General features: G+C 42.3%; 1 protein-coding gene across 1 annotated transcript in view; it reads left to right on the forward strand.

Moving 5' to 3' along the window:
• The window catches only part of LOC137436934 (epsilon-sarcoglycan), a 122,585-nt gene that overhangs the window by 95,767 nt on the left and 12,437 nt on the right, over window positions 1-14,381 (forward strand). Inside the window, exons 8-10 of the mRNA XM_068131176.2 lie at window positions 3,144-3,170; window positions 5,208-5,381; window positions 12,925-13,003. Coding sequence (XP_067987277.2) covers window positions 3,144-3,170; window positions 5,208-5,381; window positions 12,925-12,997 — 274 coding nt within the window. The 3' untranslated portion in view covers window positions 12,998-13,003. The remainder of the gene's footprint in view (window positions 1-3,143; window positions 3,171-5,207; window positions 5,382-12,924; window positions 13,004-14,381) is intronic.

Here is a 14,381-nt window from a genome sequence, read left to right on the forward strand (position 1 = left end):
GTGGAGAAAGAGTGGTTGGACCAAGGAAGAGAGAGGAGAGAACCCGTCACGCCAGACCCCCCACCAGCGTGTCGGCTCCACCAAGCAGCTCCGACCCGTGATCCCGCGCACACGACAGGCTCGGTGGCATCAGCGGCCGTCGAGGTCCAGCCCGACGTCCCGTGCGGGATCAAGCTCCAGCCAGCTCCGTGCCGTCCTCCCCCTCCAGCCACACACCTCCTTCCAGCCAATCCACTCAGCAATTCCCCGCGTGAGTCTGTGTCTTCGTTTGTTCTGTCCTGGGTAGTAAGTAAGCCTGTTAGATAAGCTAGTATTTTCCCTGTGTCTCTAAAAGCTTCTGTATATTATTTTCGTATCTTTCCTTCTCCTTGGTTACTTTGAGCCTGTAAATAGTAATAAATAGTAATCGTATGTCAAACCTTTCTTTGCCTTCGTCCTCCTTTTCTTCACATCCGTGTCGTCTTAGTCTTTTCCCGATTGAATAGCGGTGGTGCGATACGGCCAACGTTTTGGGTGAATCGGGTTTAGTCAGGGAACAACTGTTCGGCCGCGGTTATACCTCCGCTCGGTAAAAAATAACATCCTAATCCGCGGACCGTAACAATATATAAGGAATAGTAGATGTAGACAATAACGTTTTCCCATTCAGCTTTCAATACAGCCACACCCAAGACCGGAACTCAACGTATGTTCATGCCCACAATTATCACACAAAAGATGTTAGAAACTCAAATTACAAGGTCGAGGCTCATGGAAGGCGATTTGGGGGAATTAACTGAGAGTTGGGCAGCAGGAAAATTATTGGACACTGATAAATAAGGGAGTTGATTCATTTATGTATACTAGCTGGCCCGTTGCAGCTAACGCCTGTAAACCAGACTTCCAGTTCAGTGTTTGATCCACGTGCAAGTTGACTCTGCAGCTGTTCGTTCCATTTCATCAAAGCAAAGTTTTTCGGACAGGATCTGTTGTGTATTTCTGTTATATTTTCGTCCATGTTGGTGTTTGTGTTTTTGTCCATGTTTCCGTTTTAAATCGTACCTTGACGTGCTGTATTGTCGAATTAAATTTCGATTTGCCCAAGACTCCTTGGATGGCCGGCATGCAAATTCTGTCTCAGTCTTGATGCCTTGTTCCTCGTTCCGCTTCATTTCTCCTAAGTATTGTCCTTTCTACCTCCTCAACGTTAACCTCAATTCCCCCTCCTCACTTCAAAAAATAAAAACAAAGAAAAAGCTTTATTTTGCACTCCAAATATATGTCTGTGGACAAGATTATTATTATTATTTTTTTTGTATACAGGAGCGAGGCTCGTGAAAGAGCGAAGATTAATCAAACAAAAAATCAAACAGACACATAAAACATATAAAAAGGGGAGCGGTAGATATGATGGGGAGAAACGGGAAGCACACAAACACAACATTTGAGAACAGGGACATCGGGAGATCTGTGGGAGGGAGAGGGCTTGGGGGGAAGAGGCATGGGAAGGGGGTGGGGGGAAGAACTATAAAACACAAGGACACTGCAAGGACTTACAGGAAAGAAGTTGGTATTTCAAAAAAGTGGATCTGGGGTGAAATAAGTGGGGGTAGAAAATATCAAGATTTTGGATGGGGGAAGATAAGAAGGAAAGGAAACTCTCAGGATTGATGCAGAAGGAATCTCTCAGGAAGGAAAAACTGGAGATTTGGAAGGAGAAGGGCTTGGTGGTGGGTGAGAGATTAATGATGGACAAAAGGATCATTGCTTGGATGGGAGTCTCCGTGCCTGTGAAACACTGGGATGAAAGTTGTTGTTGCTGTTGTTGTTGTTGTTGTTGTTGTGTAGCCCTGGGCAGTTCTCTTCAACAAGCCCACAGCACGGAGACAGTCGATTGATCTCCCAGGAGCGACCCATAGATCCCCCACATCAAGGATGGTGTACTCCCGCCTTCACTAAGTCAGGGCCACGTCAGAGTTAGAGAGTTAGAGAGTGAGAGAGAGAGAGAGAGAGAGAGAGAGAAAGAAAGAGGAGAGGAGGGGAGGGGGAGGTAGAGGAGGGGAGGGAGGGGGAGGGATGGGGGAGGGGGAGAGGGGAGAGAGAGAAGAGAGGGAGAGGGGCGGAGAGAGAGAGGAGAGAGGGGGAGGGGAGAGAGAGAGAGAGAGAGAGAGAGAGGAGGGAAATGGCCGGTCCATGGGGACTGATCATCACTCTGACGAATCCAGGAAGCAGGGAAGAATGGGGAAGATTTGGCCCCCGACTTGCGTTGGGGGGGGGGGGAGAGGAGGTCTACAACCACCGATAGTTGTGAATGAAAGTTGAGAATCAAACCGAGGCAAGACAGCTCAAAGTCAAGTGCACATACCTCATTGCTCTCCTCCCAGCCCTTTAGAGTTAGGTATGCAGTTCTACAATGTACTGTGTAACTAAACTGCATTGTTGTATTGTATTTTTGAAGAATTGTGACAGAGCAAGCACGTATGGTAGTAGAATATGCATCAAATTCCTTCAAAAAAATTTCAACCTCCACACGAGTGTACTTTTATATTCATGTATACGAATGTGTTTCACCTGCATGAATTACAAGGACATTAGTATATGACGGACAAACACGTGGTATATGGGATTTGAACCTTGGTTTCCTGCAGCATAAGCCAAGAGTTTAGATGGGAACAGTAAAACGCCAACTCAAACATTTAATTGTGCAAAAAATACATTTCAGATTTAAGTCCTAGTTTTTTTTTATTGTTTGTTTTTTTGTATAAAAGATCGAGGCTCATGTAAGAGCTAACATCAATCACAAAAAAAACGTACGCACAAAACATACAATAAAAGGAGCGGGAGGCAAGATGTGGAGAGAGAGGGACGCACACAAGTACAACAGCAGAGAACAGGGACATCGGAAGATCTGTGGGAGGGAGAGGGCTTGGGGGGAGGAGGCATGGGAAGGCGGGGGTGGAGGGGGGGGAAGGGGGGGGGAGAGGGCTTGGGCGGAGGAGGCATGGAAAGGCGGGAGTGGGGGGGGGGGGGGGGGGAGGTTGTTTATAGTTTGCCAATGTTGTTGTTTATAAAAATGTTTATAGAATGTTTGTTTATATAAGGCGTATAGTTTGCCATTGACAATACGTGTGCAATGCGTTTATTAACATTCACTCTTTTTTCAGGGAAAAGAGAATCAAAGAAACTCCTGAGTGAGTAAATTGTTATGTATTATGTTAGGAGGATATTATATATATATACAGTCACGTGAATAAGTCAGTACACCCCATGTAAAGTTTTGTCTTTTTCAACATATTTCAACATACTTCAACATACAGCTATTTGATCTTCATTTCAACAATATTGATAGATAAAGGTGATATAATATAACAAATATCATGAAACATTTACATTTTGTAGTCCTTTGTATAATTTAAATAAACATGAATGCAAATTTCGTATGTGGAAAAGTAATTACACCCCTACATTTATCACTACTTCAAATACCTAAAATTAGAATCAGGTGCACCAGCTCAGGTGCAAATGATTAGAACATCGTTCGAGAGGATCTTGGAGGAACCTGTCTTATTTAAACCTCAGACATTTCGTTTGGTTTGCTCTTTGTTGTTGAAGTGTGCGGCGTCACCATGGCTAGATCAAAATAGCTCTCTGAGACCTTCAGAAAGAAGAAGATGCAGAGGCCTTCAGCTCTGAGGCCTTCAGAAAGAAGATGCCTACGAGTCTGGGAAGGGATTTAAAAAGATCTCCAAAGAATTTGAAATCAATCATTCGACTGTGCGGAAGATCATCTACAACTGGAGAAGATTCCAAACAACTGCCAACTTGTTCAGGCCAGGCCGCCCCAGCAAGTTTAGCCCGAGAGCAGACCGCAAGATGCTGAAAGAAGTCTCGAAGAACCCCAGAATGTCATCATGGGACCTACAGGTAGCTCTTGCCACTGTTGATGTCAAAGTGCACCAGTCTACCATTAGAAAGAGGCTGCACAAATTTGATCTACATGGGAGGTGTGCCAGGAGGAAACCTTTGCTGTCCAGAAAGAACATCAGGGCAAGACTAAAGTTTGCCAATGAACACATAGGCAAAGACCAGCACTTCTGGAACAATGTGCTCTGGACAGATAACTCAAAGGTAGAGCTATTTGGCCACAGTACCAGAAGACATGTTTGGCAAAAACCAACGACAGCATTTGACCACAAGAACCTGATACCAACTGTAAAGCATGGTGGTGGAAATATTATGGTTTGGGGCAGCTTTGTTGCATCAGGGCCTGGGCAGCTGACCATCATAGAATCCACTATGAATTCTTCATTGTATCAGAGGGTGCTTGAGGATAATGTGAGGCCATCTGTCGGAAAGTTGAAGCTCAACCGAAGGTGGACCTTGCAACATGACAATGACCCTAAACATACCAGTAAATCCACCAATGAATGGCTGAAAAGAAAGAAATGGAGGGTTCTGGAATGGCCAAGTCAAAGCCCGGATCTAAATTCCATTGAGATGTAGTGGGGGGATTTGAAACGAGCTGTGCATGCAAGAAACCCCTCAAACATCGCACAGCTGAAAGAATTCTGCATGGAGGAGTGGGCAAAAATTTCTCCCAGTCGATGTCAGAGACTGGTAGACAGTTATAAGAAACGCCGACTTGAGGTTGTTTCTGCCAAAGGGGGCAATACCACCGATTAGAGCCAAGGGTGCACTTACTTTTTCCACATGCGAAATTTGCATTTATGTTTATTTAAATTATACAATGGACTACAAAATGTAAATGTTTCATGATATTTGTTATATTATATCACCTTTATCTATCAATATTGTTGAAATGAAGATCAAATAGCTGTATGTTGAAATATGTTGATGAAGTCAAAACTTTACATGGGGTGTCCTTACTTTTTCACGTGACTGTATATGTATGTATATGAACAAAGGATGCATGAAATGTCTGTGTAGTGGGAAATAGATGTCGGTAAACCGAGTAATGTTAAACCCAAGCTAACTTATGTATACAACAATCATTCCACTTTGATACAATGTATTTCAGTCTGCATGGCCTTTTTTGTTAGTCTTCCTGTTTTATCTTGTTCTCGACAACAATGCACAATTGTCATGATATGCATCAACCAAACAGACGGAATGGAAGAAAAAAAAAATCTGCTTTGTAATTTATCATGAATTTCCATTCGGATCGTTCACCGAGCATGAAATTAGTGATTGGTGCGATGTCATTGCAGGCTGCAGCTGGTACATCACGACACCATCCACGATGCCTCACAGGAACTTCGAGATCTAAGCAAGGAAAGGGACATTCGCCCTCTCTCTACTCTGCCCATGTTTAACGTGCGACGCAAGCGAACTGCAGATAATTTAAGCCAGCCTGATCGTATCCCACTCATCCCATCTGAGCAGTAAGCTATTGTCCCTTATTTGCTTATGGGTGTGTGTGTGTGTGTGTGTGTATAATATGTAAACTGTGTCACATATAATATCTGTACACATATAACATACAGTACAACATGGGGCATACAATATGTGTTGTGTATATTCAATAATGTATATATAATATATAATATGTGTGCCGCTACCAATCGTCATCTCCACTTGTGAGTCTCGAAGAGTAAACGGAGCCTTCCCTGGTCCGGAAGTATCCATCATCACCCCAGCAAGGAACCACGACTCTTGAACCCATCCGTCTCCTTATCAGCGCTCCATTTCCCCTCCGTTCCCGAAGTGGCCTCCGAGGTATGCCTGGTCTTGGTCTCTTCCCTCTCGATCTCATCCATATCATTCTCATCCTTCCCTGGTATCAACCCTTTCTGACTGGATAGAGTTGGCAAAACCCAGCAAGCCGCAAGGCAAGGCCAAGTCGCCAAGCCGCATCCCAAACGCATGTCGATCGGCACAACTACAGACATCCCCTCCCCCACCAAAGCTGCTGCTCGTGGCTCGGTTCTTGCTGCCATTGAAGCTGGTGTATTCGGCATGGTCCTGGATCCCACAAAGCTCGGTCCCATGCAGGCAGAACATGGCAAAAAGGGAGTTGCCAAAGCTCGGGTTTTTGTTCTCAGCATGATGGGATCGGCAAAACCCAACAAGGCACAATGCCAGAGCGCGTCCCAATAGATCCACGGGACTCTGCGTGCCACGTGCGCAGCCATCTGCCTCACCAAAGTGGCCATACATGGCTCGGTTCCCATTTCCATCAAAGCCGTTGAAATTGGCGCAGTCCTCGCACCAATTACAACACCACAAACCTCAGTCTCTCACATCCTCAACGGTCGGAACTTTGCAAGAGGGAGTTCGCCAAAGCTCGGGCCTTCCACCCAGCAGCACGGGGACTGCAAGTCCCACCAAGCTGCAGGGCTAGGCCGCGTCATAAACGCATGTAGAACGGCCTGATACTGGGAACCTCATGCACATCTCGTCTCAACAAAGCTGCCATCTTCGGGTCAGTCTTTTTTCCTTCAAAACTGATGTATTTGACACATCCCTCGGTCCTCTCCGTCCCAGGCATGAGGGATTTGGCAAATCATGCTGCCTCCCCCTCACCATCGTGTGTGTGTGTGTGTGTGTGTGTGTTTGTGTGTGTGTGTGTGTGTGTGTGTGTGTGTGTGTGTGTGTATGTGTGTTGTTATATCAATATGTGGGTTTCAGAAGGTGGACGTATCCACCCCTGTTTCATTAAAGGGGTTCACAATTCATGCACAAAGTTGGGAAGTTTTCTTGTTCTAAAATTTTTGTTCCGATGGCTCTTTTGAGGATCGTCATCGAGCTCTGGAGAGCTTTCAACTGTAGTTTCTTTGTATTCATATTCCCATGGATGGTTTGTAGGATATTTGTAAGGTTCTTCTTCATCATTCCTGTTGCTCCAATTATCACTGACACAATTTTGGTACTCTTCAGCTTCCAGGATATTTTCACTTCATATTTGAGGTCCTGGTATTTGGTCATTTTTTTGATTTGTGCATTACTTAGGCCACTATCGCTGGGTACTGACACCTCAATTAGGTTACTAGAAATGCTATTTTTTATTTTTTGTTTACCAGTACTATATCCAATCGCAATGCTTTGTTGTCTATGGTCACGCTCAATAAGATCATCAGGTACCATATGTTAGCATTACTTCCTTGTTCTCCATTGTTGCTTTTGGTTCATGTTTCCATGAATTTTCTGAGACTGGGATATTGAAGTATTGAAGATGTGCCAGTGGATTACTCTACTTACCTTGTTGTGTCTTTGTGTATACAACTGTTCTGACATGAGTGTTTTACATCCTGAAGGGAGGTGGCTCGCACTTTCTGTTTCTACCTTGCAGAACCTACAACTGTCTGATTGACTCAGTGCCACCATTTTCTTAAAGCCATTGGTGTATTTCCGTTGGTGTTGGGCATTTATTATGATTCGTTCTCCATCCCAGTTGAGGTGACCTCTTATTAGTCATTCCAATGAGCCACCTTTGTCTACTCCCAATCTGTCAAACTCTTTTTTTTATATATCTTCCTGCCCTTTTATCGTTTTCCCAGTTGTTGGTGTATATCTGTTATGTTGTTTTATATTTTTCCTTTGTCTTTTTTGTGATCATTGGTGCAGTGCATTGTATGTTAGAAGTTTAGTTGATGTATTTCATAGACGATTCATTTTACAAAAACCTTATCCAAAACTATATTGAGTAATTATTAATTAACGCCTGTTTTGCCCAGGGAGAAAATAGGAATTTATGATTTGTATCGTTAAAGATTGTGGAGAAATAATGAAAAGAACAAGTACAGATACATTCAAAGTACACCGCCCCCATGCCAAATAAATAAATATCCTCCAGCGCAGTATTGCTGCGGCACCTTCGGTGCCCGGCGATACCGCTGTGCAGTACATAGAGAAGGTATTGGGAGGGAGAGGTGTACAAAAATGTATTGATCAATTGCGTAATTAACATCAATATATAATAATCATAAAATAATTTCTTAATCAATTGGATAATAACATACTTCAACCACCAGTGTTTCATCCAAAGCTGTGACTTTTTGGAAATGAAAATTAAATGATTAATCAATGAATAATAAATTGATTCATCAATAAATCAAAAATATCCTTTGTAGCCACATCACTTGGTCACTGTTGTGTCGAATATCAGCTGTCTAGCTCAAAAGATGCCTCAGATATTACCCAGATGAGAAAGAAAATAAATATGCGATTAATAACGAAAATAAATAAACAATAATTGTAAAATAATTAAATTATTAATCAATTGGCTAATGTAATATCTAAATTACCACCATTTCATTCGAATCCGTAACTTACAAAAAATTAATTAATGAAGTGATTTATAGAATAATTAAATAATCAATCAATGAATTGATTAATTAATAAAACAAAAATACCCTTAATAGTCACATCACTTGGTCACCGTCATGTCCAAATATCAGCTTCCTAACTCAAAAGGTGCCTCAGATATTACCCAGATAGTCGGGTCAATGTAAGGTTTGACCCCAAAAAAATTTATAATAAAGGTTTTTTTGTTTTTGGTGTATCATTAGGTTGTACTAGACCCCTGAAAAAAAGTTTACCAAAATTTGACTCCGGGAAAGTGGTTAATTAGCATATTTTGAAAATGGCACCCCCAAAATTTTCAATGTACAGAAAAAAAAATTCTTGTTCAATTTAGACCCTATAAATGTATTACAAATAGATAGAAACATGGTTGGTTTACATAATGAACACATCAGAAAACTTCTATGACGTCATTATGACGTCAATGATGACGACAATGAATAATACATGCATTTTTATCAACTTTTTTCAACAAATACACACTTTGTGAAAAAAAATTTTTGAAAATTTGATCTGCCTATACAATACAGTATTTTCTGAAAGGTCTGTGAATAATACATGGTTATTGGTAGTGACGTCATGACACCATGCAACCTAGGAACAAATCCCTGCATCACCGTATGACCATATGAAGGGAAATATCATGTCAGCTGGTTGTCCTTACAGAAATAGGCAATGAAATCAAACTCGTCCATAACACACTGAATGTCAGAAACCACTAAGAGCCTTTAAGTTATGACTGTCACATACCATTAGTCATCATCGTCACTGTCTTCTGTGTCATCTTGATCCATTGGACGAACGTTGTTTGGGTTTTCACAGGATTCAAGTTGGCATTCTCCACAAGCAGAGGTGCAAGGTAAACCGTACCTCCTACATGTACAGCGCTGTGTTGTGCAAGCGGTCGTGCAATTGCAATGCACAATCTTTAACAAATTGTCCGGCGCAGGGTTTTTTGCGGTCATAACTGGTGCGAATTGATTGTCCTCAATTTTCCAACCCCAGTCAGTGGCATCCAAATTGCTCTCAAGTCCTAGCCATGTCATTATTTGATAGTACGCACGCAGGGAATGGAATTTTGTCGCAGATGCAGTTGGTGGGAGTCTAGCAGGCGCAACAAAGGATGATGCTGAAACCACTTTCTTTTTAAACACCGAATGTCGCAAAGAAGCAAGATAATCCGTTTGCTTTCCGGAAAACAGTAAAACCATCGACTGGTTACCATGCTGTTCTATTGTGTCCGCTGTCTGGCCAGGTTTGGTAAAAGCAAGTGCACAGGATTTTAACTGTTCATCCCCTTTGGCAACTTTCTCAAAGAATGTTTTCTTTCCCATCCCGAAAACCCGCGATGTGTGCCAATAGCACCGAGCACGTTCATCAACGTATGGAAACTTCCTAACATCAACGTAATGTTCTTCAGGTGGCTCCACTCTGGTGAATTGTAGATTATTTCCGAGGCCTTAAAGAACAAGGGTTGGTCGAATGTCACGATTGGCGCAATCTTGTGTTTCGCTGCTAGGTCACAAATGAAACTAAGTGTGGAGAGTATGCAAGTTGGCTCACTTGGATACATGTCGATCATTGGTAGGAATGTGACAGATGATTTTCCAGGGTGGTCAGATACGCTATGAACTATGTTCATCATTCCCTGCCAGTTGGGTGTGTCCATGTGGAAACAGAATGAGAGCTCCCATAGAATGTCTACAACTGGGACAGGACAGTGAAGTTCTGGAAGTTTTTCAAACATAATGTTACGACGTGCAAATGTGGAGAAGCGATAATCAATGATATCAACCCGTGACATTTCTTTCACATTCAATTTGGAAACGTTTTTCCTATTGACAACATGGGTTGTCACCTGTCCTGGTGTTGTTGCTGCCACCATTCCCATTCCATGGAAGGTTCCTTTTCCATCCAGAGTTATGATATTGTGGTCAACATTATCAGCAGCGAATAATACTGTACCAGATGATCCTTTCCCAAGTAACTCTGGTGCAACCACATCAGCAGCATTTTGCAAGAATCTCTGCACCTCCCCATAAGAAGAGCTAAACCCCATCACAGACAAGGTGTCAATGAGAAATCGTGACTTATAGACATGGTGTAGCTGAGTAGCAAGTCCTATTTGAAGTGGCACTACAAGTGCCCGCGGGCGAACACCTTGTATTATTGACTGCCCGATAGCAGCAACTTTTTCATCTTTATCTGTCCCCACAAACAGTTTATTCAACATGGTACGCAGTGAAATCGGCAAGTAATCTAATGTAGTGTCTAGTTTGAGGCTCTGCGAAGAAGGATATCGATCAGTGACTGATGGGATTTCAGTCTTGATATCGCACTTCAGGAGCTTGGCAGCTGTAGCAATGATTGCACGTTTCTGACTTTCGGAATCACCATATTTTGAAGTCTCGAAATCGGTACGAAGTATTTTTGCAGTTTTCCCCCTCATCGTCACTATATCCTGAAGCCCTTCTACTTCCGCTATGCATATAGAATCATTGTAGCGTTCTATCAGTTTTTGCTTCAAATATTGACTTCCATATGGCACAGAGTCTTCTTCAAGTAAGTATTCACCCATTTTGCTCACAAGTTCAGATATCGTAATTTGTTCTTCATCATTGCTTTCCAAATATTCACAAACTGTCACAAATGCTTGTCGCTGGTCCTCGTTTGTGGGCCGCCCGATGTGTTTTGGTTTTTGCACTGCCTCTGATCGAAACTGGTCTGGCATTTCCTGCCCCAATCGAAAGTAGGTATTGCAGCGTTTATGGTAAACACAGTCAGAAGCTTGCAAATTTGTACCAAGATATTCAATTCGACCCTGAACAATATGCGCCCAATCATCGTGTCTTTCTTTGCAATGTTTAACTATCGTCTGAGGGAAACAGTCAGTGAGAATCTTACCGGCACTTTCATCATGTCCATGAGTACCCTTAGAAATTTCATGGCCACAGAAGAGGCAGTCCTTTTTAGGGTCATATGGCCCTAAGCTAATACGGCGGCTCTTCTTCTTTACAGGTGATGATGATTCAGAAGAACGTTTTAAAGCCTGTTTGATTGCTTTTTCATTTGTCCACGAGGATCGACATTTCTTGTGTACTCGTTGGTTTGGTCTTGCGACAACATCATCACAACCCCTTTCTTGGCTTGATTTGTTGATTTTTTCAACACCCTTCCTTGAAAGTTTGGAAACATCAGTGTCCTTGGCGTCTTCCAAACTCGCTTTGCAAATTGGGCAGACGTCTTCGTCAAGCTCTCCGTTATCCAGTTTCAAATCCTGAAACAAAAAATATTTATTTAAGTCTTGGTAGTAAGGAAAAACAGTAATGATTCATGATATCATATGACGTAATTGAGACAGCAACGTCATTATGACGTCACAATGACGTCATAGAAATTTTCTGATGTGTTCATTAGGTAAAGCAACCATGTTTCTATCTATTTGTAATACATTTATAAGGTCTAAATTGAACAAGAATTTTTTTTTCTGTACATTGAAAATTTTGGGGGTGCCATTTTGAAAATATGCTAATTAACCACTTTCCCGGAGTCAAATTTTGGTAAACTTTTTTTCAGGGGTCTAGTACAACCTAATGATACACCTAAAACAAAAAAACCTTTATTATAATTTTTTTTGGGGTTAGGCCCTTATTTTTCATATATTGACCCGTCTAAGATGAGAAAGGAAATAAATAAGTACTTAATTAATCGATAATAATTAAGTAATTAATCAATTTATTGATTAATCAAAAAAAAATACCGTTTTTTGTCACTTGCTCACTATTGTGCCCAAATTTCAGCTTCCTAGCTCAAAGGATGGCTGAGATATCGCCCGGACAAACAAACAAACAAGAAAGAAACCAGAGTGAAAACTGAGTACGTACTCCCTTTCAGCGCGCGTCATCACCAGGCCCCCTTCGGTGCCCGGCGATGACGTCATGCAGCGCGTGGAGATGGCATAGAAAAGGAGCGGTGTGCAAAAGTTGCAGGGATCTTCACTGTGAATATTATAGAAAAGGAAAATACATAAAATTGGACCAATGCTTTATAAACGATTGACCATTCAACTTACAATCAAACTTATATCAACTTTTCATGAAAGTCCTCATGTATTGACTTATGGAAGAACTATATGAAAAACAACTGAGGGTAACAAGTCAGACCTGCAATCTCCCAACCAGACATCCTCCCATTCACAGCCATTTTTTCCTTCCTACCATGAAGCCATGATTCGAGATCCATTTTGCTATGACGGATGATGATGACGACAAAGACGATGACGACAAAAGTCTGGAGGAAACCCAAAGGAATTACAGAGATGGACTTTGTGAAATTAATGCACGGTCTATGCCCCGGGCAAATGAGTTCAAAGAAAAAGCAAATGTAAAACCGAATGAAATACAGGAAGGGTTCCTTTGACTGCGTGGACCATGTTATGTTGTATTCAGCGGCATAGATACACAAATCTCATTTTTCCTATTAACAATTTGTTTTTTTTCTTAATTTACACAAATATGTTATTTTAATTTGAATCAAAAGTTGAAATATAGATAGAAGTGCCACCTGGCTTATTAAAAATTCTTCTTCTTCTTTATGAGAGTCTCCTGTATTTGTATTCTACAGGTTGTCACCTCCAGTAAAGGAATCTCCTACATTGGGCCCTTCTTCCAAAGCAACTACCCAACCAGGACCTTGATCTCAAGTAAGTGCAGTATATTATTTTGTAAAAGAAAAATGAATAAGCTTTGATGCCATGGTTTACACCAACTTTTACATATTTGGTGTTCCTGCAGTCAGTATCTTTTTTTGCAGCCACCCCCATCCTGCACCCTCCCAATGCCTCCTCCGCAGTCCTTACCTGTGTGAACCCCAAATATCCAAGGTATCCACTCCAACCTGACAGAACTCTCAATCCAGGCTGCTGCTGATAAACTGGACATCATCTGTTTAATGGAATCCTTCCTCCCACAGGCTGTCGCTAAATCCTTAGTGTCTCTCCCTAGCTATTGTGTCCTCCGGTTTGATCGGCCTGAACCCTGTCCCAGCGGCGGAGGAGCACTTTACATCAATAACTCAATTTTTCACTGTCCATGTACTGATTGATCTTGCACCTCTCAAACCCCAGGAGTACCTCTGGCTGCCACTTCCCCTCCGTTTCCAATTCTTGTTTGTCTGTGTGTTGTGTCGTCCTCATAACAGTGATGACTCAATCTGCATCTCTATCTCTCAGAGAACATGGACAAACGTTTAAACACTAATACCAACTCTCTCTTCCTCATATGTGGTGATTTCAATTGTCACCATACAATTTGGCTGGGTGTTGATAACTCTCTCACCAGCAATGGCACTTCAGCAAAGGACTTCTGTGACGCCATCTGTAAACTTTCCAACTGGATTTCTCCCAATGGCAAATCCTTCTTTCTGTACTTGGTGATGAACTTCCCTGTAAATATCTCCTGCTTTTTCTCTGCTCCAATTGGTTCATACAATCATATTGTTACAGACGCGGCTTTTAGATGTTATATTGACTGAGCGGTGGTGTATTTAACCGCGTCCGAACAGTTACTCCCCGATTAAAACCCGATTCCACCCGACGTTGACCAGATCGCCCCACAGATATTCAATCGGGAAATCTCTAAAGCGACCGAAAGAGAATGAAAAAGAAGAAGAAGAAGAATACGGAGGAAGAACAGATTTTATTATACACACACAAGCAATGGATGGAAGAAGCAGTAACACAGCGAATCGTTAACTTACACTATTCATTCTTACTTAACCCCAAGACAATGAGTAGGACAGGACGTTCACACTTACACAGGGGATATATGCAGGCAGGTAAGGCTTGAGATGGATTGCTTGAGAGGGAGGCAAGGTCGGGAGGCCGCAGTTCGCAATTCCTCGCGGTTTTGGCGGGAAACCCTCCGTCGTGTCTCCACTGCGGTAGACGTCACGCGCTGGTTCGGCACACCTGCTCCTTTTCTTGGGGTGGGGCCGTCTCCCTCCTTTCAGCGCGTCTCTCCAAAGCTGGTTTCCTTGACGAGTACCTCTCCTCTTTGGCTTGGAGCGTTTCGCATCTCACC

Source organism: Myxine glutinosa, chromosome 1 (genome assembly GCF_964187855.1).
Source record: "Myxine glutinosa chromosome 1, kmMyxGlut1.1, whole genome shotgun sequence".
In the NCBI taxonomy this organism is placed as follows: domain Eukaryota; kingdom Metazoa; phylum Chordata; class Myxini; order Myxiniformes; family Myxinidae; genus Myxine; species Myxine glutinosa.